The sequence below is a fragment of the Poecilia formosa genome, unplaced genomic scaffold (assembly GCF_000485575.1).
Source record: "Poecilia formosa unplaced genomic scaffold, Poecilia_formosa-5.1.2 Scaffold12, whole genome shotgun sequence".
Classification (NCBI taxonomy): Eukaryota; Metazoa; Chordata; class Actinopteri; order Cyprinodontiformes; family Poeciliidae; genus Poecilia; species Poecilia formosa.
The window spans coordinates 209,387-232,639 of record NW_006799951.1 but is presented as its reverse complement, the minus strand read 5'-3'; the positions used below and the strand labels follow the sequence as shown (position 1 = coordinate 232,639).

Genomic DNA, 23,253 nt, shown 5'->3' with positions numbered 1-23,253 from the left:
GGACAGTTTTACTGTTGCTTATGAATATAGTTTTTCACCTTATTAGTGTGTTTGCTTTAAATCTGACATGTCAGAAATGAAAGTAAACTTAATGACCTCAGTTTCATCTTCAGAAAAAAACAACAAAAATCTATTTCCAGCTGAACCACACGCTCTTAAAACTGTACATTTGTTTTAACCCTGTCGCCCCCCCCCCCCTTTGTCCAAGTTGTCTTATATTTAGCAGGCCTAATACAGATGTCCTCCCTTGAACAATAAATCAAAGTACATTAACTTCCACCCTCTCATCTAACGCCTCCACCTCTCTGTCAAGCTTTTTATGACGAAGCATAATTAGTCTTTCATTAAAGCTCTTGGAAATTGTGCTAATGTACTCTGCTCTTCAGCTGACTCCACTTAAGCTGCAAATCGCCCAACAAAAGACAACAATAGCTGACAGCTCAACACTGTGTCAGGACTTTGCTCTGCAGGGACTCAATTAGGGCCGCAGTAGCTGCAGGAGCCGGGAAGGTGACCGCAGACATCCTGCGCTTGGTTCCAGCTCAAGCAGAGAAAAAATAAATAAAATAGTAGGAGGAAACAGAAAGAGGTGCTGCTAGGTTGAAGTTGAGGCAATTCTGTTGTCACTGGAGGGCAAATCACTCGTACAAATAAAGCAGAACACTAGCATCTTTTGGAGGAGTTCTTTCTATGAAAATTGCCTCTCACTACACAGTTAATGTTGAGCTCTCAAATAGAAGAAAATCTGGCTTTGCTTTGTGCATACCTTTCAATTTCTTTAATGCATCTCTTAGACTTATCAAGGCTTCATATTAAAGGCTTAAAAATACGCTTACAGCTAATGCATAGTATTACCATCCATTAAATGTATTTCACGGGTTGTGAGAAACAAAAATAAACACTGTAGATGTTTTGTTTCGAAAGAAGTGAAAAAAAAATTGTCTTGGCCACCCCTGCTTAGTGATTGTTTGTTCCCCCCTATGGGAATACAAGCAATTCCCCTCCAAAACAGTTGGTGGCAGCAGTGGCATTTGCTGCCACCAACCATATTTATTCACTTGAAGAAAATAATGAATTATTTGGAAATGCAGAAGTGGCTCTGGCACTAATCAGTTGTTGGTCATCCCTGAGTAAGCAACGGTCTCAGCCTTAATGATTATGTCCAAAAAAACAAACAAACAAAAAAAAAAAAACTATATGGCTGGTTGTTTCAGGTGAGTAACTTTGCTCTAATGCTGCCAACAACAAAAGCTCCTTGTTTGCTTTCAGAAACAGAGAAAACCACACATTCAGACAACACAGGGAGTGCGAGACTTACTGTCGTTAGAGCCTTGATTTTCATCCCAGGTTCGCACATAATCATCCTGCAGAAACAATGAAAAAAGTAAGTGGTGTTATTAGCAGCTGCAAGGAAAAAATAACAGTGTCGCACATAGTTTGAAAGATATAACATCCGAGTGTCACACAGCAAAAGAAATGTGATTTCTTTTATCACTGCACACCAACTATGATGTGAAGGCTGACGTGATAAGTCACTATGAGTCGGGTAAAACAGGTACATTCTGCTCTACATGTTTTATGGAAATAAGTTGAACAAATCTGCTGATAAGTGGGAAATGTGCCATTATTGGGAACGTGACTTTTAACTGGACTTCTTTCCCCCCCATTTTAATTAGAACGTTGTTCGTTCTAATTAAATTGCAGAAGACAGGTGAAGGGGGAAAAAAAGAAATGACACACAAACTTATAAAAAAAGATCATGAATGGAGAGAAGCATTGTAGAAAAGCAGCAGATAAAAGGAAAGACAACTGACCTCAACCTCCTGGCGACACGAGAGCAAAAAGAGAGAAAAGAGTCAGATTAAGTAAAGAGAAAAAAATGAATTTCAAGTTCAGGTAAAAAGCTGCATTCAGTGATATTACAATTTAATGGTGGAAACACACAATGCGTTCCTTCTGCGTAATATAAATCTGTCAAAAAGGCAAAGAGTTAACCTATAAGGACATTCCTTATCACAAGACTCGTACTACTATCAGTCAGATATGAATAAAAACATCGGTTAGCAGGTATTTCACTCTGGAACAAGCCTAGAAAAATCATTCACACCAAAATCTCAAAACACCCACATTTGCAAACGTGTTAAAGCACACATGATTAGATCTGCTTTAGATCAGAGAACCCCCTCGGGCTAGGCTGCATATGCAAAAGCTTTTAGTGCATATTGCCGCATCTGATATAATACAAACATGAGTCATTTCAAAATATTTCCTGTTTAGCCACACAAGCAATCCTTAAGCGATGACTTACTCATCACTATAAACATTTACTGCACCGGAAGCAAGAGCCAGCGGCTCCTCAGGAGGCGATAAATTCCCAAACAACACATGAGATAAGCAGCCTTGACTGAAGCAGGGATCGCTGCCACGACTTTTTATATTCACACACAAACACGGACTTGAGCATCACTCGCCTTAAGGTACATTATGGAAGTATTCACACCTTTAGTACTTTAGTTTTCTTCCAACCACAAACTTCTATTTGTTTTTGTGGGATTTTATGCTGTAGATCAACTCAAGACACTGCAGCGAATGCAAATCTAGAAACTGTGCTCGTATTCAGGTGCCGAAGGTTTAACACTTAGTAAAACAAATTTCCATTGCAATTACAGTGACACATCTGGAAACAGTTGTTTTTTTTATCATTATTTGAAAAAATAGCTGAAGCTCGGTCAGATTGGATGAAGATGATCTGTGAGAAACAAATTTCAAATTTTGCCACTAATTTTGATTTGGATTTAGATCTCGATGTTGACTGGGCCACTACAACACATAGATATATTCAGATCTAGAATTGTTCTTGCTATGTGTTTTGGGTTGTTACCATTCTAGAAGGTAATCTTCCTCTTATCTCAAGTGTTTTACAGCCTCTATCAACATTTTTTTTTCTACAATCGCCATGTGTTTAGCTTTCTTTGAGCAGCTTCCCTTGCCCATGATACCACCACCACCACGTTTCACTGTGGAGACACACTGTGTGTGTTTTCAGGATCATGTGCTGGTTCAGTCACAAGTACGGTTTCAAAATGTGCCAGAGCACATTCCACCATGTTCGCTGTGTCCCCTTCATGGGTGGTGGGGAAAGTCCAAAAGTGACTTCTTTCCTCTTGCCGCTCTTTCACAAAGCCCAGATTTGTGTACAACTAATAGTTTTCCTGTCAACAGATTCTCCCACTTGAGCTGTGAATCTCAGCAGCGTTCCCACTGTTTCCATGTGTCTCTTGGCCGTTCATTAATATTCTTCTTGCCTGGTCTGCCAGTAAACTTGTGCTTGTAACCTCCTCCCGTTTTAAGGTAATGGACTGAGTAGTATTCTGCAAGATGTTCGAAGGTTGAGATGTTGTTTTTATGATCTAATTCTTCATTATTTTTTTAACCAAATCTTCATCCATGATCTATCTGCTCTGTTCCTTTTGTCTTCATGATGCTGCAAGTCCGCTAATGTTCTCTGACAAGCAAAGACGAGATGTATGTTTACGATATTTACTGTATATTTACAGTTCTTCCAGACTGGGTGACTTCTGAAGGCAGAAGATTGGGAATGAAGCGGGTTGGATATAAATGTGTGTCACACTTTTCCTTGTAAACATTTAGAAATAACCATGTCTCGTGTTCCGTTCACTCCACAGCGTCGTTCAATCACATAAAATCTCAGGATACATAAATGTTTGTGGTACGTGAAAGACATCCAGGGGTATAAAGCGTTTCCTCCACCTGCTGCAGTCTTTTTTTTTTTTTTTTTTTTATCACCAAAACATACACCTGCAGTGAGCTGTCTTTGTCGGCTCAGCTTCAGTGATTCAGTGAGTGATTGTCAGCCATGTTGTTCAACCTTGTCGGCTCTGACGGAGGGTGAGACCTCAAATAGTTTACGACCTGGCAGTTAATCTGATGCCTCCTTTATCGACACCGCGGCTCCTGCATTATTTAGCAACCTTTCTGTATTTGTGCTCCTGCCAGCACAGATAAGGAAACCATCCTGGAGCACTGACAAGACTGAAAATCAATGATTTTACAAAAAGAGAGGCAGCACAAAATGTATTTGGGGAAGAAATAAATTCTCCCGGCTGAACACCGAGAGTGAGCTCGAAACAGGGAGAGAGGTGGTGACACAATGGAGAGGTTACGCCCCGTACATCTTAACAGACCGAAATGCAGGCGCGAAAGACAGCTAGGTTTAACACTGAAGTGATTAAAGGAAGTGATTAAAGGAGAGATAAAAACACTGAGCTATGTCCGGGAGCAGTAGGATCAAGCTGATAAGATCGCAAGAAACCGAGAAGCTTAGCATCTCTAACAAAGTGCCAAAAATACTGACTGGCAGAGAATCCCAACATTTGTGATGGAGAAACATACAAACTCAGACCAAAGCAAGGTTTTGACAGAAAGAAACTGTGTCTGTTCTGCTGCAGGACAAAAGAACAAACAGTCAGGTCGCTGAAATGCCAGTATACAACTTTGTGGGTCTGTTTGACAAAACCGCTTGTGTCGCTGACAGGCGTTTCTGAGCAAATGTCAGCTGTCAGCTGCAGCCTGTGTTCACCGGAGGGGTTTGTGCATAGCGGGCCGCTGCGTCATCAGCACCAAAAGGACGCAGTAATAACCCTCTTCTGTAGCGATCTGCTGTTACCAGATGAAGGTTCCCACTCAACCTTTTCTAGCAATTACTGTAATATTGTCCTTCAGTGGATTCATTAGCCACAATCAAAAATCTCATCGGGAAAACAACGGTTGAAGAATCCCAGGGGGCGACGCGATTTATGCGTTGTTTTTTTTTTTTTTTATGTGTGCCCACGAGACGACAACACAAGAATAAGGGTTTTTAATCGCCAAATGTTTACAACCTTACTAGGATTAAAAACAAATACTGTCCTTGTCCAAAAGATTTCATACCTTGGTCTCTACACTCTAAAAATACCGAGCAATTTATACAATATTTAGGATTATAATCATTTTGAAAGCTTTATGTAACCCTGAGTGGTTCCATCCTTCCTTCTGTCAGTCAGCGTTAGCTGTAACATCACGTCGCTTCTGTCCCACACTCTGTGTTCTCATGCAGTGTTTCATAATGCAGCTGAATTCCCTGCGAAGCGCTTTCGTTCCTTCTTTCTGACAACACACAACTGACCGAATGTGGGGGGAAAAAAGAGACTGCAATAAAGCCTGATGGGGTAGCTTATTAAGCAACATTCCCTGCCTCCAAAACCATGCAGTCGTTCGACTGAATCGCCAAAGACAGAAGCTGGTCTGAACTCGGTCTCGGGAGGAACCAAATTTGCATGTTCAGCTCACAGCTGTGTGACTGACTGTGAAAGGCGGTCAGAAGGACATGTAGCCAGAAAAGCAAACGATGCTGTGTGTTTCTCTCTGTAGCATAAGCTACTTAAACTCCTAAGTTTTGCGGACCAAGTTGTTCAGCTGATAACAAACAGCAGAAGTCGTCTTGTACCTGTGAATTAGAAGGATAAGTTTGAATGTTCATGCAAACTTGTATTATCTGCTTAAAGCTAAGAATGTGAACATCGCACAGGTAAAGTGGAGGATGACTTAAATAACTAATATTCTGTAAACAATGAAGGCATAAAGTTCCCATAACCAGACAAGTGAAAGTAAACCTGGAGGTGTGGCTAAAGTTTCTGTCAGCCAGCACCTGTTTGACCTCATTTTACTGCCAAGCTACTTTTTAAAATCTTAATCTTAACTCTTGAGTTTTTGGCTCTTGAAAATTGCAGAACACTATCGTCTACATGGCGCACTGACACTGTTAAATTGTCATAATTGGTGGAAATGTTGATCTTATAAAGTCTCAAAACTGCCTTTTATCATCAGACAAGAGTCCAGCAGTTCCACAGACCTTCAGTGTTCATCGCCTTCCAACATTTAAAATCCTCTGACCCGCATGTCCTCTGGTTTTAGTGCTAAATTTGATGATTTTCTTTTCTTTTTATTGATCAAGACACTTTCTTGATCAATAATACAAATATTAATTTGTATACAAATTAATATTCTTCAGGTGGTACTGATAAACCTTCAAAATGTCAACTTAACATATGGGACTTTTGAAACCATACGCCTAAGCATTTCATTTATTCTACTTAAATCAACACTCGCGAAACAAAAATCAGCCAAGTCAGTATTTCAGGTAGCTGGATTAAATCGCTCGCAAACAAAATATACAATTCATTATTTAAAAAAAAAAAGAAAAAAAGAAAAAAAAGAAAGCCATTCTGAGGTTGTCGGCACTATAACACATAATACTGCATTCAACATCACTTCAATTCCTCCCACCTGGTGTTTCCCATAAGCACTCACTAGCTGTTCACAGCTTCGCTGGCTTGGTGTCGCACAGAGCACGGCAGAGATGAGACAAAGCTCCCTCCCTCACCAATATTCTCATTCCATACGTTCTCTTATCTTCAGTGCGCACTGAGCTGCAGGGCATGAGACATAAACCTTCTTATTCCTGCACGCACGCACGCGAGAGGACTCCAAGCGGATGCTTCGCGATCAGAGAGCATAAGCATGAAATGATGAGGGGATGGAGGAGCGGGTTATACAAGACAGCTTTTGAGTGATGGGTAAATAAAAGGTGAAGCAGAGGTGAGAGCATTCTGGGAACTGATGAATACTTAAAATGAGAGAAAAAGGCAACAAAACACCTACTGTTTTCATGTGAAATCAGGTTCTCGATAAGAGTAATTAAATTTTTTTAATCTTGTATGCTTATGTTATTTTTCTCTCCTATTATCTTGTAAATAAAAAAACAACAAAAAAAACGTCTAAAATGGAAAAATCTTGGATAATGTGACCAGTTTTGAATACATTTTTTAATCCTTTGAGAAATATTTGTCCACCAGTGAAACACTGGTAAACAGGCAGATGTATTGTAAAATGTATGCTTTATTTTATAGTCTAGGCAACACTCTACTGTATGTTTGACTGGAAATTTTGAATGATTTGGATTTTGTCAATGGTCCCGACCAGGAGTGAGTTGGTAATACCACTCCCAGACAGAGGGTGGCGCCAAATATGACTGGAAAAATAACGACAGGCCATACAACACACAATTTCATAAAGAACTATTTTTAAGGATAAATGCGCTTTTTGTTCCCCAGCATGAATGGTTTAACTTTCAAGGACAACAAGGACACACAAACTCAATTGATAATTCTCATGAGAAATTAATTTCTTCTTTCTTCTTCTCCTGTTATTATTACATCATCGCTTTCCAAGACAGGTATGAATATGTCTGTGATTGCTCACACAGTCCATAGAGGACCTTCCATGTGATGGAAAGCAGAGGTCCATTTCTATTGACCTTTGGCTATTCGGCTGGACGAGGAACAATATTTATTTGCCACAGTAGCAGGACAATAAAATAAATCTCCAACCCTCTCACCGCGAGAGAACCGCATCAAAGAGTGGCATCTTGGGGTCACCAAGTCGCCATGACACGCATTAGAAGCTATCTGCACTCTAAAGTATGAAGGAGGATCTGTGATGCTACGGGCCTGTTTGTCTCCTGGCTGTCTGGACAACTTGTTCATGTAATGCAAAACAAATATTTCAAATATATTAGACCAAATACTTCCAGCCCTTGAGAGCCAATGTCCTGCAATTTACAAATATTTTTGTTCGAACACATGTGAATAAAATGAACAGCTCATTATCAGGCTGCTGCAAAATGTAATGATATTCCTGCTTGGTGGAGCATAAAAAATTCGCAGTACAGTGGCTGTCAAGACTTGAGTTAGACTTCCTCGATGTAGGGAGATTGTGCAAAGATCCGTCTGTCTGCATGCTCCAATCTTAAAATGTTATTAGAGAAGACTAAAGGCAGTCCTGCTCGCAAAATAGGGTTTTATAGAGTTTAATCACCAAGGTTACCAACAAGTGTGGCAGGAAAATATGAATCATTTTCATCTAAATGCCTTAAAAAACCTACTAACATACTTTAAGCAGAGGATCGAATAGACATGGGTCAGTTACTGATATATAGAGGTTTAGGGATCTATATCCTCTCTCTCCACTACAGTCTAGATCAGCTGGATTTAAGGAGGTACCTAAATGTTTGCCTGGCCATGGAAAACACGAGCAGTTATTGTGTAGACATCAGACCTCAGGCAACATAGTGGTGTAGTTGTCAGTACCTATATGCTTCTCTGATTTCACTCTGGTCCCCTAAGGCTTCGCCAGGCTTTACATGTTCCCTCTGTGTCTTCAAGTGCTCAAATCATTTTCTGACAGAATCAAAAGAAACATGCAGTGTTGGCCAAGAGCGAGCCTGCACATGCATGGCTGTCTCCGTGTTGGCCCCGTTGTGGATTTTGAGATACTCTCTTTGACCTTGCTGATTTGCAGACCACACAAACGCGAAGAAACGGCCACAAAAATTCCACTTGTCCCACAAAATGTCTGTGCACTCAGGCAGGCCCTGTACTCACTGTCTATAAATAACAGTGGCCCTTGTGCCCCTTAGGGCCCCTGTGGGGAATAAGAAAACAGTCTGCAACTCACAAGAGAATCAGGTACATACAGCAAGACCCTTCACACTCCTCTGGAGACACCAGGCTCGATGGAAAACAAGACTTGTACGGCAATGGAAAATCAATGGAGTTGCCTAGGTGAGCGATACGAGAAGGATGAGAATCGGGCCCTGTGATTTGAGGGAGAAGCGGCTAAAGGAAGGTATCTGAGTAAGAGGCACAAATAGAGCCATGCTAAGAGGGCTAAATTTGGCTCCTTCAGAGGAACAGCAGACTGGGAATGACATTTGTAGAGATACTGGTGGAATTTGGGCGGATAACAACGCAAAGAATCCGCAAACAAGAACACTTTTTTTTTTGTCCTTGGTTCCCGTTTATGGCTATTTAAGGTTGGCCGGTCCTTGTCTTGTTTTAGCTCAGAAAAACACTTTCTTTTTGTCCTAAATGTAGCTTAGGCAAAGATGCTGAAATCTGGCTTTATCAGAGCATTTGGTCAACCCGGGCTATCTTTCTGTCCCACATTTAGACATCATTAAACATCTATAGGTAGACGTAACTGATGCATTTCAATCTGGATTTATTCTCATTTCTTTGTTGTTCTCTATTTCTGACTATGGTGATCTTCCCAGCTTTCTTTGAAAAACTCTTGTGTCGTGCTTTCTTGCACCCCTCATGTTCCTCAAAATCTCCAAATAATCCTGGTTGCTAAGACACCGATAACTCAAGTGCTCATCACCTGAATACCCAGTGTGAAACAATGTGATAGCAGCATCATACTGTAGGGATTGTTATCCTGCATACAGAGTAACTTGACAACAGCTAAAGCCTGCTTACAGATGCATTACATTTGATGACCTGAGCCAGCCAAGATAAGAAGGGAGTAACTTCAGAAGCAAACTAAGAATGTCCTTGAGCTGCCCAGCCAGAACCGGGACTTAAATCCACTTTGGCAAGCAGCCATCTTCCCGCGCTGCCATTCCAATCTGACTGAGCTTAAAAGGATGTTTAGAAAAAAAAAAAACAGGTTAAAAGAAAGCACCAAAACAGATGTGCCAACTGGGAAAAACATAACCAAGAAGACTTTAGACAATGCTTCAACAAAATATTATACCATGCTTATAAAAGCTGGGCAAAATGAAATTTACACGGCTATTTCTGTCTTGTGGAAGAACAGTTTGTATATCTTAGGGAATGATACTCAAATGTGTTTTACAATGAGCCTGAAATGTAAGTAAATCTGAAAAGGTTAAGGAATCGTAACCTTAAGGAAGATGAATACTTTCTGGTGTTGCATGTATATAAAATATATATGCAGAGTTGCTATGTGCGTGTGTCTAACTTGTTTTTTCCTGAGTTTTATTACTGTTAACACATTCCTGGCAAGGGTTCTCCCCCGAGGCCCAAACAACTGGGTTGCTGCTGTTATTTGATCAAAACCTTTTGCATCAACAACTGAAGCTCCAGAATCTGAACTCACACTGGTTGCTGGTCAGGCTGCTTCGGGCCAAACATCGGTAATGGTAGAGACGGCCGCTGTGGCTAAAGATCTTATGGGACCTACTACCATGTCTGGTTTAGCATCCTTAACTTAAATCTGCATAACACCTCCAACTCCATTAAAATTACATTAGATTTTTAATACTGATGAACAAAAGCTGTCCCGCAGCATGAGAGGACATAAAGACCCTCAAACCAACATTGGCTAGAAACAACTGGAGCTGTAATGAAAGTTGTTTACAAATGAACACTTTCTATTGATCAGAGCTAATAAAGCAAAACAAAACTCCTACGCAATATATGTAGATCAGTGTAGTTTAGACTTTAGAAAACATTTCCTCTTTAAGAGGCTTTACAGTGTTTAATGTATTTTACTATATAGTGTGTAGTTCTTTTATATTTTCTAGTGGTTTTCATTGAAAACACTTGAAATTCAGTAAATTATTACTATTATAAATAAATATTTTGTTGTTCAGCCTAGTTTTTTTGTACTCCACTTTTATTTATGTGAAAATCCAAAAAACAGCAGAAGTTATGTTTTTAAATGAACAAGATGAAGATTAAGGTGGATTCTGACTGATTATTGCCACTTGCTGCTTGTTCAATATTCACTTCAATAAGCAAGAATCTAAAACAAAATTCCAATCAGAAATCAAATGAATGCAGCTGAGGCAACGCACATTTAGTTGTCAATTCAATTGATGCCATATATTTTTATATTTTACATAAATATTGCATTCCAACTGTAAACTATAACGGCGTACTAAAGGTGATTTAGGCAACACACAGCAGTATGCAGCTCTGGAAAAAATGAAGAGACCACTGCAAAATTATCAGTTTCTCTGATTTCACTCTGTATAGGTACAAGTTTGAGATCACACAGAAAAAAAACATATTCAGATCTCAAATAATGCAAAAGAAAACAAGTTAATCTTCTTTTAGAAACAACAATATTAATGTTTTAACTCAGGACGAATTCAGAAATCAATATTTGGTGGAATAACAAGGTTTTCAGTGGGCTCTTCATTTTTTTTTTCCAGAGCTTTATATGTTGGGCAGAAACTTCAGCTTTTGTCTGACCTGACCAGAGAAAACCTCTGCCATGTGTTGTCTGTGCCCCCTACATAACATCTGCATGAGCAGAATGCAAATAAATGCTACGTTTCACATTTACACAAAACATGCATTATTTTCCTTTCACTTCACAGCTATGTACGTTTTGTGTTGTGTACACTTTTGCAAGGCACTGCAGTTATCCTTATGTTTGCATACAAAAAGAACTGACACACCAATATGACAAAAGTATAATGTTTAGAACATCAATTTGGATCTACCAGCTAATTTAAAAACACTGACCTGTCTTTACAACGCCTGTGCCTTCAGCTGTGGTTTAACTCCTAATGAAAGACTGCGTTTCTCTGGTCTTCAGCGCGATCACAGCCCTGCTACACCCCTCCTACCCGGCCAAGACACCCCACAGAGCCACCGTTAGTCATTTCAAGCCCGGAACAGTGCTGAACGGACCACCCGTGTCCGAACAGTTGGTCACGATTATGATGCAGTCCATCCGCAGAGTTTCTGGATGTTCGAAATAAGAACCTGGAATATGATAAGGAATGACTCATGGCCAGGGCGAAAGCATGGCTAGAAAGACTAATGCGTTTCAGATAAGCTGTTATCATCACCCATGTTATTAATGCATCTGAGGGAGTCTGGTTGGACGTCAGGGAACTGGGTGGCTCGGTCAGACTGGGCTCCATCGCTGATAATTTACTGCTGCTACAGTTTGTCTTTAATGGAGTATTTGGCTCTGTTGCTACAGATGCCATTATCCACAATTATGCTTTGTACACTGTAGTGTAATGATAAAACGGTGTGATGAACATAAGGCCTAATGCCAGTAAATGCAAATGATAGGCAAGAAGAATAAAAAAACAAGGGAAAGGTAAAAACAGGAAAAAAAAATTTTATCGAAATGTAAGCCGAACAAATATCACTTTTTGTTCGTAACTGTTTGAAGCTTCAGCTACTGCCACTGAGCCCACAGACACTGATAAGGGGTCTGATGTTTTTGTTTTTAGGCACAAAGGATTTACTGCTCATTAACAACAAACCTGAATGGAGAACAGGTGCAGGAAGGATCGGTGCTGGATGCTTCCTGGGCCGCCTGACTGCTGGGGCGCGCCTTTTCAGGATAAGGATTTAACAAACGCGCCCAGATGGCACCAAACCCCTTTTGGACGTCTCTGCGCTGGCATGTGTGATGTGTGAAAGTAAAGATGACCCGCACAATCTAGCATGTCGCGTATAATGAGCGTTGTTTTGATTGCACTGGATGTGTAGTTTAATCTTAGATCCGGAGAATTACTACGGTGAAAAACTGGTGCGTGATTCTATCTGCGGTGTTATTAATTTATCCATAATGTTGTCTTTAATGGTCTTTGTATGACAATCTATGAGGACGTTGCAGCTCATCCGAAATGCTTCTGTCAGAGAGAACCGACGCCAGAAAATGGATCACATCACACCAGCCCTTAAATCTTTGCTGGCTTCCTGTTTGATAGCTGTTAAAAACCAGGTCATCGGCCTTTAGGGTACTGAGCCGTCATGTGCTTAAAAACATTTCTGAGTTGCTTGGATTGGGTATGAACCATGACGAACCCTGAGTTCTGGTCCAGTATTCCCAGGACCAGAACTAAACAAGGTGAGGCAGCATTTGGTTTTGATGCCCCTCAGTTGTGGATCAATCTCCCTTTGCATTTGTTCCTTCATTTTTCTGTAAACTTTTTCTTGTAAGTTTACAGAAAAATAAGAATGTTTGATTTGTTTGTTGCAATTACATGTTTTTAATTTAAAATAACTATTTTTTTTTATTTTATAAGTATTGAGAAATTGGATGATGACAGGAATTGGCCTATTTCACACTTGACACGTCCCAATGCTTAAAAGTCCACTTTTGTCCAATCAGTGAATGCACCATACCTTCATGCTAACAGGTTGTCATAGCGACAAAGCTGTGGTGTGGAAGTCGGTACTGAGAGAAGATTCAAAGATAAATTTAAGTACCAACTTGTTTAAAAATGAAGCGAGAGAAAACACAAAACTTGTTGCAAACTCGTGGAAAGGAGATTGTGTTGTACACAGAGGATACGTGCTGCTCAATCAGGCAACCAGAAAAGAGAATCAGATTTCAGCAGATAACAGGAAGGCTGGACGTATAACATTTTTCTAATGAAAATATATCTCGAATGGATTGTTGCTCCTGGACAGCATTTGTTTTCTTTCTAAATACTTTTACAAGACTCGTACAGCAATGGAAAACCAATGGAGTTGCCTAGGTGATATATGTGTATATGCATATGTATGTGTATTTAGGTATCCAACACAGTAAAGAAAATGAATACTTTTAAAGTTTATCATCTTTCAAGCTTACTGTGGGACTTGCGCTAGCCGTGAGAGAACTCACCTCTAATTTAGAAAGACTAATAGAAATCTCGCAGCCTAAATGCACTGCGCTGAAAAACTGTGCTGAGTGTCAAAGAAAAAAAACAACAACAAAAAAACACAATTTGTGGCCATCATCAGTAAATAAATAAAACAACATTTGGTTCCAGGCATGCAATGCTGAAAAGACAGAATGAATGGCCATACATCACTGTTACTGTTATTTAAATTCAAACTGACACTAATGATGTTATTGTGTATAGAATAAAGTCGTAGATTTGCATTCATTTCCCACAGCCGTCTTTCCTGTTGCCCGGTTTATCTTTTCTTTTTTTTCTTTTTTTCCTTAGGATTTAGTGCATTAGTGGAATGAAATGTTGAGTGCACCTGTCAGATTAAAGGATTGAAGGTATCCCCCTTCATTATTTGTTGACTGTTACTGTTAAATTTAATCGCCTTGTCTTTCCTGTGAAATAAATTGCATCGGAGCGTGGGAGCTGTTTTTTACTTGAAGCGAAAGAGCCTCTTATCCCGATTCTGCTTTTACATCCCGCGGAAGAATAAATATGAAATATTTACAGTGCGCCCTGCACACAGTCTGCAGCCGGTGCTGTGTGTTTGTGTTTATCTGAGTGTATACATGTGAAAGGATGGAGTGGCGGAGCTTCTCTTGTTTGATTATTACTTTCTTGACTTGGATCTGTAATATTCCAGCTCTAATATCTCAGAGGGATATGTGCATCAGCATCAATTTATTTCATTATATTTGTGTCATTGGCAGTAATTTGCACGCCTATGAGCTTAAACTAGTTATTTTCTGATTCTTTTTTTTTTTTTTAGCTCAAAGGTCAAGATGAAGCACAGCGAATTAAAGGTTCATTACGTTTACTGCTAAGCTCTGCTCATTAAGAATAATGATACAAGCCGTGTTATTTCAGCTGCGGAAGTTCACAGTTTTAATGATTTCAAGAAACTTAACCAAAAGGATGTTTTGGTTTTTTTTCTACAGTTTTTTTTTTCTTGTTCCCTCCCTGAAGTGAGGCTGGTTAAGGGGATAGAGTCATCAAACTCCCAGGGATCTATCCTCCATCTCAGTGCAGGGGGAAGCTGTTGCTACAGCAGCCAGCTGAAATCAAAGTGGTTTCCATCCGCGATTCCCGCAGGAGGTTTAGCGCCTCGCTTCTCTGATGTTTTTCCCTGTTATCTTTATGATCACCAGAGACGCCACCACTCTTTACTGCACAGGCGTCAAAATCCTGTTTATACGCTTTGCATAAGTATTAGCGGCGATCACATATCCGTAAACATCTGAATGAGCGTGTTGAAAGTGTGGCAGGTCACGAAAGTGACAGTTGTCAGGGTTGCTTGTATTGTTGTTGAGAAACACAAGACGCATGCGGAAGCAGAGCGGCCGACATCTTCATGGTGAAAGGAAAGTTTTTAAAGGGTTAAATTTGGTTATAGAGGTTCAGTTAAACCTTATAAGCGGTTAATGTCATACCTGCAGTAGATAACTGGTCTGATTTCTTTGCTTAGTATAAATCCAGATTAGTTTACCAGGGGTCTGAAGCTAACCCCTTAAAACAGTCTGCGGTCTTAAAACAGCCTCAATCTCAGTTTATACAAAAGCTATTTTAAGAGCCTTTAAACCATTGCCATGTTTGCACTGGACCATTATTTACACAGACACTGATACTTGCACAGCTAGTGGAGGGAGGAGGCTGTGCACCACCAGTATGGGTCCTGTGTGAAACATGTCTGAAGAAAAGAAGTGTTTCCTTTCAGAATTACTGCCCCGTTATAAATATAAATGGTGTGAAAGGCAAACATTTCTGTGGGCTAAGTAATTATTTTATTTATTTTAACACTGCCTTCTTTTTTGTAAGTTTGTGGAAAAGTACAATTCACTGACATTTTCGACCACAAATACACTCAATGTTTAATGTTTGGTTAAATATTTTAACCAGTATGGAATATTCAAATTTAGATACAATCAGTCCCTATTTTGTTGTATTTATACTTATCCAGTTCTGAGTTGGTCCCGATACATTAAAATTGTACATTTTTGTATTTGTCTCAAACTCTGAATCAAATGCAACACAGAATCAGGAAGAAATTGTGAAAAACCCCTCTAATGTTTATAAGAAGCTTGGATGTAGATAACCAGCAAGTTGAGATATTAGTATAGTATTTACTAACTGTTCTTATCTTGTCTTGTAACAATGTTTCCTAAGAACCAACACAATGACAGAAATGAATTTACAAAGGATTAGGGTTATGGCACTTATTGTCAGTCAGTCAAACGTTTTTTTATTTTTATTTTTTCCAATTCTATCAATAGGGCAACAACTCAAAAACCACTTCCCTTTATAATTCAAAATAAGAATCTAAAACAGAGTTTTGAGATCGAAGCATTAAGCCTCAATTCTTCAATCTAATTGAAGCTCATAATAACAACTTACCTTCCTCATTTCTGTTAGTGACAAACTGACATATGATGTCAGAGACGCTCCTCTTTCAGTATATTGAGAAATATTGCGCCGTTTCATGATGAAAATCAAGTGCAACAAGATCCTGTTGCAAATTAGGTAGTTAATCTGACTGGAAACATCTTACATGTTCTTTTGTCCTTACATGTTTCAAGCAGGAAGATTATTGGTGCCGGACAGTGTCCAACCTTCATTTTCTATAAATAATTCTTGGCTTTTTTGTGTCCATTTTTGTGGTTGTGACAGTAGCTTAAAGGTTTATAACATAACAAAAAAAAAAAAAAAAAAAAAAAAAAAAAGTAAAAAGCATGCTTTATGATATTTTTGATTTTGGACTTGTTTTAAAAAGCCACTTTGGTCGTGGCTCTTCTCAAATTGCTCATTAGCCTTAGACTCCTAGACCAGCTGACCGAAATTTAAAATAAACAATAAATAAAATACAGAGTTATCTACTGCCAGATATTAACTCATAAAAACTTTTTTTCAAAATCAATTTTTAAGAAATGTGAACATGTTCCAGTTGTGACTGCCTTTTAGTTGATTCATGGCTGATTTCCTCTGTGAACCACCAACCAAGATGTGCTGAATTCAGAAGGTCATTGCAGGTGAGGCGAACATTTCAGATCAAAACTGTTCAAATATAGATCGGCACCCAATGAGTCATAATCCCACAGTAATTCCAATTTAATCTTCCCATGTGCACAATTTCATTACTTCCTCGCGTTAATCTTTAGCTAATTACAGTAAATCTTAACCTCTCTCTTTGTTCCAGGTCTTGGTTTTCAGGAGGTTTTTGCTAAACCGACACTACGGTCTTGCTAGCATAAAAATACGCCTAAACATATCCTCACGCACCCTCTGCTACTTCTATTTCTAATCCAATAATAACACATTTCACGTGCAGCATACAGTCTCTCGGGATCAATTAAAACCAAATTAACATCGGTCATATGCAACCTAATCCGGCTGCGATATACTGTCCAGATCCTGTTGGGAATCATTAGTAATCATTTCACAGAGCTGCATCCATACGTCCACAGACACAGTAATTTATCACCAGGCGTAGCCTGCAGGTTTTAATCAATTCCAATAACCCAGATCAGTCCGTTCAATAGCTGCATGTGTGCACGTCAACCAATCAATCAGTGCACTATGTATTAATTACTAAATTCTCTTGTTTGTGAAATCCCTGGAGCCACATCTGAGGGGGAACCTTTCACGGTGAGGGGCAGTATGATGGTTTGGGCTCATACTGCCAAGCAGAAACAACAACTTAATTGCCTATTGGGGGAAGAAAAAAAAAACATTGCAGGAAATGAGAGGATGAGTGAGGCAGAATGATGTGTGTTTATAATATCTCATATAAGTTTTCTGACAACATTCGACTTTGACTATCCAGATTTCCCTGGGATAAGTTTTTTTTTTTTTTTTTTAAGCTATAAATACTCCTCTCTCAAAACATTTCCCTTCCAAACAAACAAAAACAATTAGAAATCAAAATGCCAGTAGCTGAATCAAACTCTTCAATAATCATTTATTCCAGGAGTGTGGCTGGCTGCAAAACTGCAGAAAGAACCAAGTTTGTGTGAAAGACGGGAGTAAACATGGCAGCGCATCCACACCGCATTCATTCGACACTTACATCTCTGAAGCGATTCCAGTGCTTGATCTTGCGGCTGTACTGTGAAATGGTGGACAGCCACTGCTCGTCTTCCATGAAATTCCCGGATTTCTCCGCTTCTCGGACGCTCTTCACGTCCGCCTGCAAGGTGGACCCCGCGAACATCAGCAGCGGGGCGAGAAGGCACACCATATCCGACATTTCCACCATGTTTAACCGGAGAGGTGGGAGGGAGGGGAGAAAAGAAAACCACGCACACAGGACACCTCCTCGCACGAAACAACACCGTCTGTCCGCTCTCCTCTTCTGGAAGGCGGCGGATGCTGAGGCTGGATGGAAAGCGCCACCTGATTAGCCTGTAAGATGCTCCTGCAGATGGGAGGGAGGCAGACGGAGTGAGGAAGGGAAGCTGTTTGATGGTGGTAAATAAAGTGAGTCCGCCCTCAGGCTGCTGTGAGACACCTTTTGTTATTTCTCGACGTGAAAACTTTAGATTTATGCGCACTTTCTTTAAGAACTACAAGCTATTAAATAACTTTGAACTTATTACACGTTTTTATTTAGCTCTTCTTTTTTTTTTTTTTTTGCAAAAAGAAAAACCTTAAACGTGTAGTATTTGTTAATAGCTCTCTTTGTAGATTGTGGAACTACTACTCTCTGCAATAACAACTGCAGGTTTACAGCAAATCCAAATCAAGAAAAAGATTCCCACTCTTCTTTCCAAACTTGCTGAAGCTCATTCAGACAGGATGGAGGGCGCCTGTGGAGAGCACAATGCAATTCTTACCACATACTCTTAATTAGATTTAGGTCTAAACTTTGACTAGTCCATTCCTGCTTTGATCTAAACCCTTCCATTGTTGTGATAGCTCTACATTCATTCTGTTCTTTAAGTCTGTGACGTATTCTTTGGGTTCTCTTAGTCTTGGGATGTTTTCAAACTAAGATAGTCCGGGGAACTCGGGTATAATTAGGCGAGGAATGTCGAAAGTCTTCCCATCTTCACTTGGTTGGGTTTATTTTCACATTGAATCAAACTGGATGTCAGCAAGAGAGGCACATTACTCTATGTAGATGGGTTGTATAAGCAGTTTCAGAGATGACAGCAAAGACGGAGAAACTATAAGACATCCAAGATTTAAACATTGTTAGATCACATATCATGTCCGCATCTCTTCCTCCGTTTGCTTTGCATTTCCTTTCGAAGCGAACAGCTCCGGTGTTCGTTGTCAATTGAACTGAGGCTTAGGTTTTCAGGTGGATGAGAGCTAGCTTGTTTGGTCTGCATCACCAGAGTTTGCATGAGGTTTCACACCTGCCCACTTGAAGTTGACCATCGACACCAGCAGATTTTGTTTCGAACTGTGGTTTACGCCTTTGGTCAGATGCATTCTTTTGAAAGTGATTTCTTGCACCATGGGTCTTACTGCATTGTGACACCTCGCTCTGTGTTCGTCTCTGGAGAGCCCCACCAAACGACAAGCTTGTTACTGAAACGCCGGAATAACTGATGCCATTTGATCCCCAGTGGAGTGTCTTGAGCCTGTCCTAATGAGGGCAAGCGCCCAACAAGGGGTCATCTAATCTTTTGGCTCAACCTGATCAAGTTCGAGGAAAGATAAGGAGAGAAGAAGATGTTTGAGCTAAGCATGGATATGTTTATGCAGCACAAGCAACAATGACAAGATTACCTTCTGGACTCAATTGAGCTTGTCTTTGTGCAGGCACTTTAACAGATGTAAAAGTCTTACACATGCATGCTCATTAGTCATGCTACATGGTCAGGTGGGGAATGAAATATTCATGTTGGATACCATATAGCAGTTATTTGGAGCTTTCCTTTCTAGAAAGGAAGTCAACGTGTGGTCTTCCTCTGACCTATTTAAGGCTACCTCTGCAGCAGCTGCAACCTGCTTTGCTCCCAGAGATTTTATTTAAAAATAATCAGTCAAAGAAAAACTTTTGGGGGTTAAACGAAGTCCTTGTTTGGTCATGTTTTCGCAACAGAAAAGGAACAACAGAGGGCACGGCAACAATTCTCATCTCATTCATAAAGCGTTGTTATAAACACTGTAATTTTAAAGGATCAGACCCATGGGCGGTTTTTATATAATGTCCAGCAAAACAAAATAATCTCTACAAGTGTTGCAGTGCAGATTTTGTTTGACAGTAACTGGCTGCAGCTTGGTGAACAGAACTGAGTGTGATCTGTTTACCACTGATAGTTCAGGTGTCTTATCTCAGTCCCTCAAAATGTGCCACAGTTCATCACCCAAGTTCTCATCGGGTCATGCACACGCCTCGTTGCCACCGAGTGGTACGGTGTGAGTCAGTGCAGTTCGGTAAGCTATTTTTCCGACCTGTGCCGTACCAGTGGAAGCAAGGCATTAGCGTGTTATCTCTGGTTTTCCACTTTCTGTGGTACAATAACTCTTATCTCTTCAGAGTGAAATTATTCTAAGACGATCTGTAGGTTTATCTATTTATTTTAAATTAATGGAGTTTTTTTATCTAATCTTGTGAACCTGCAATGATTTTTAATCCTCATGCATGACTGTTACTGCAGTGATAGTTTTGATGTTTGAATGTTTTTGCTATTTCTGTAAGAGCTGTTGAGACATTTCTGGAGTTTTTTTTTTTAATTGTCTTCTTCTTCCTCCTCCTGTTCTTCTTCTTCTTCTTCTTCCTGTTCTTCTTCTTCTTCTTCTTCTTCTTCTTGAGGATTGGGTCAGTTAAGGGGCTAGGAGAATTTTATACCTGGTATTGTGCTCACCTCAGTTCATTCTGGGAGTGGCTCTGATTTCCAGAAGGGTGAGAGACTGACCATCCTAACCCCGTTATCAGTCAGTTCACCAAACCTTCACCAAGCTTATTTTTTTCTGCCTGTTTGCTGGGATTCTCATATCCAAGCAATATGTTACTGATGCTTCCAGTCAAAGTTGAGGTGACAGACGTGAAGGAGCAAACTTGGATCCTCACCCCCTTTGAACCTTGAAAGGTTTGCATATAAATCATATAAATGCGAAGGAAATTTTCCTCTTAAAATTTTTGAAGACCCAACAAAATCAGATTGACCAGTCTAGTTTGTCAAAGAACTAGACTTGGATAAGTGTTTTTCCAGACACTTACCCGTTTGAATTCCTATGAGTATAAGTAGATGTTCTAAATTGATATGACATTGATTACACAATAGTATGAATTTATGCAGTGTTGGTTTTTGCTACATTTGCACAGGGCTGCTGAAGAGAGTGGGGCGGAAAAGCAGCCAACTAAGTCCCGAGAAGTTCTGAACCATTGCACCACTACTGAATAATGCAAATATTTCTAAACTGGGAGATAGTAGTTCACTTAAGGACAGACAGATATGTGAATACTTTGTAATTATTATAGGATTCCTTTTCTTTGTAGTGATGTTTAGTTACCCAGTAGAGGGCATGTAAGGACTCCTACTCCAGCCAATGTGCCAACAGGATTTTGGCATGTATTATTAATGAAACTTGTTCAGAGAAGTGGCAGTACAAATACTACAAATCCATCTCCTATAGGAATTTAATGACACACTGGTAGAAAATGTGACCAAACCTTTGATTTAAAAATGTTCCTGTTGATGTTTCGATGTTGCTGTAGTGAAAAGACAATGGCTCATCATAACACTGTGTTAAGCACTGAGTCTTGGCTGAAAAAAAATAATTTACACAGCATTATGCAGCCACTATCATACGTGACCATGGGGAGGGTAAGTTCAGACGGTCAGTTTTCCTAAACATATAAAGTTGCATTTAAGGTAAAAACATCTATTTAGGTCTTATCAGACCAGAACATCTTCTTCTTGTTCACTTTGTCCTCCACATGAGTTTGCAAAGTGCCTACAGGACTTCTAATATCTTTTTTTAAACTCTTTTATAAAGTCTGCATTGCTTAAATGTTTACTTTTATTGATTGTTCCTCTTCAGCTATGAATATTTGAAGCTACCATGAGCTATCAGATGTTTTAGTGGTCACCCCTATGAAAAAACGCTCTGAGTTAGGTTCAACAGTGGCTACAGTATCGTCGCTTTCCCTTAAGGCTTTGCAACAGCTGCTGAAGTCATCGGTGTCCCGGTGGCCTCGCTCACTGGTCTCCTTCTTGCACTGTCACTAAGTTTGTGAGGACAGCCTAATCTAAGTGGATTTACACCTGTGCCACATTGCTTCTATTTCTTTATGATGATTTAACTGAACTCCATGTTCAGTGCCTTGGAGATCTTTTGTTTCTGTCCCTTAATTTATGCTTTTCAACCATGTTTCCTCTGATTTGCTGTGGGCATTCTTTTGTCTTCTTGCTGTTTCTTGTCTTTGTACCACAATCACAGTCACTGCACTCAGGTGATCTCCACTCCACTCATTGGGATTGTCTGTTGAATTAGGTCAATCACTTTAAATGGGATAAATATTTATGCAAGTGTTTATTTTATGTAATATGTTTTTATTTAAGGGTCATTGTTTTGTAGAACTTTTTTACTTTAACTTAACAGGGCTTGTTTTTTCTTTTTTGGTAATTTTGTTTGACTCATTTGTGAAAGCAATGAAAAAGGCGAAACATAAGGTGGTTAAAAATTTTATGTTGGCCCTTTCAAAATACAACTGTTATAGTATTGTGAAAATCTTTAAGTTTGAGCTTATAGCTTAAAATTTTCATCATTGTGATATAGGAAAAAGAGAATGTTAATCTAGAAATGGGCTAATGTTTCGAGTAAAGCCCGTTTGAAAATGGCATGTAAAAATGTTAGGGCTCCGATAAAGAAGAGCATACCTCAGCAAAAATTGCCACACATCGGAGTTTGGCCTCCCCTGAGAGAGCTGCTCTCTTTCTGCTTCCTCCAGCAATAAATCAAAACCTACATGTAGTTCTGTTCGAGCTACAGCTCCGGGTGTTGCAGACTCATTTAGCTACAGAGTCTTGAATCCAGCATTGAAGGATCCGATGACAAACGAGAGAATCGTATGACAGAAAAATGACATGCTTACAAGATGAGGTATTTGACAAGGAGATGGAAAGCTTCACTGTCATCTTTGTTGAAATAACCCCATCATTGCTACTATGCTACTATGCTCACAACCATCAAAAGACACAGGAAACCACTGGAAATCTGAATTAATGCTTGTATTTTAGTACAAAGGTTGAAAAAGAAGCAGACATGTGGTCCGAAAATTACATTTATTTCTTTGTTACACTGAGGTTTGAGTAAATAACTGTTGAGTAGAAATTGTCTTTACACATAACCATTTAGCCGGAGATCCAGCACACATAAATTACATCAGCTCAGGCTGCCCAGACCAACAGCTCTCCAAGACTAATGTGAATTGTAAAACAGTCTCTCCCTTTTCACGTTTACATTTTTTTTCTCTCTCTCGTAACAGAATGAACGTAAACAAAGATAAGAAGTGTAAAATGATAACAAGGTCTGACCTTAATTAAACATATAAATTGGATGATAAACCGGGGTTATATCCTGATCATGATCTGGGCTACTCAAATCAAAACACATGTAGTCACAACAAGGTGCTCTAAGCGTCATCCGCTAGCACTTTAGCGCCACCTTGTGGTAAATTTGCCACTTCACCATACCATCTAAGATAATAAAGAAAGCTGGTTTTAAAACACAAGTGTTTTATGTCT

The 23,253-nt window shown here is 39.6% G+C and overlaps 1 protein-coding gene across 3 annotated transcripts in view; it reads right to left on the bottom strand.

Moving 5' to 3' along the window:
• Window positions 1–18,017, bottom strand: part of spock2 (SPARC (osteonectin), cwcv and kazal like domains proteoglycan 2) — a 34,545-nt gene extending 16,528 nt beyond the window's left edge. The window contains exons 1-3 of one of the 3 annotated variants that reach the window (XM_016667705.1): window positions 17,616–18,016; window positions 1,815–1,823; window positions 1,319–1,364 (exon numbers count right to left, since the gene is read on the bottom strand). In XM_016667705.1, coding sequence (XP_016523191.1) covers window positions 1,319–1,364; window positions 1,815–1,823; window positions 17,616–17,804 — 244 coding nt within the window. In that variant the 5' untranslated portion in view covers window positions 17,805–18,016. Of the gene's footprint in view, window positions 1–1,318; window positions 1,365–1,814; window positions 1,824–17,615 lie in introns of all 3 variants that reach the window. The other 2 variants (XM_007545239.2, XM_016667708.1) reach the window with 2 other exon arrangements.
• Window positions 18,018–23,253: the final 5,236 nt, after the last annotated feature.